At 67.7% G+C, this 507-nt stretch overlaps 1 protein-coding gene across 1 annotated transcript; it reads right to left on the reverse strand.

The window, feature by feature from the left end:
- Positions 1-8: 8 nt before the first annotated feature.
- LOC104994656 (tryptase-2-like) lies at positions 9-419 on the reverse strand (the record flags this gene model as incomplete). Its single annotated transcript, XM_010848308.1, has 2 exons — positions 9-181; positions 256-419. Coding segments are annotated over 2 exons (329 nt in total), but the record flags the coding sequence as incomplete, so codon positions are not given.
- Positions 420-507: the final 88 nt, after the last annotated feature.

Genomic DNA, 507 nt, shown 5'->3' on the forward strand with positions numbered 1-507 from the left:
GCTCTTCCGATCTGGCTCAGGGCCCCTGGGGGACGTACTGGTGGATCCAGTCCAGGTAGGAGGTGACGCGGGTGTAGATGCCGGGCCGGTTGGGCTTCGCGCAACCATCGCCCCAGCTGACCACCCCCGCCTGCAGCCAGGTGCCATTCACCTTGCAGACCAGGGGCCCTCCAGAGTCGCCCTGCGGGGTGGGTTGGGGGAGTCAGTGCGGCTGCAAAGCTGGGCGGTGGGGGCTGGGGGCGGGCGCTGACCCACCTGGCAGGAGTCCCTCCCGCTGTCCCCAGCACACAAGTTATCCTCCTGCACTATGGGTACGTTGTCCCCCGTGGACAGGCCAGAGTGGTACTTCCTGTCACAGACACTGTTCTCCACGACGGGCACCTTCACCTGCTTCAGGGGGAATGGGGGCGGCAGGCGCCCTGGGGGGAGGGGGCAGAGGGAGGCAGCATCAGGGGGAAGCAGGTGGTGGGGACCCTGGTCCCCAGAGGAAACACCAGAGCCTGGAGC

This window comes from Bison bison, unplaced genomic scaffold (genome assembly GCF_000754665.1).
Source record: "Bison bison bison isolate TAMUID 2011002044 unplaced genomic scaffold, Bison_UMD1.0 scf7180017849977, whole genome shotgun sequence".
Classification (NCBI taxonomy): domain Eukaryota; kingdom Metazoa; phylum Chordata; class Mammalia; order Artiodactyla; family Bovidae; genus Bison; species Bison bison.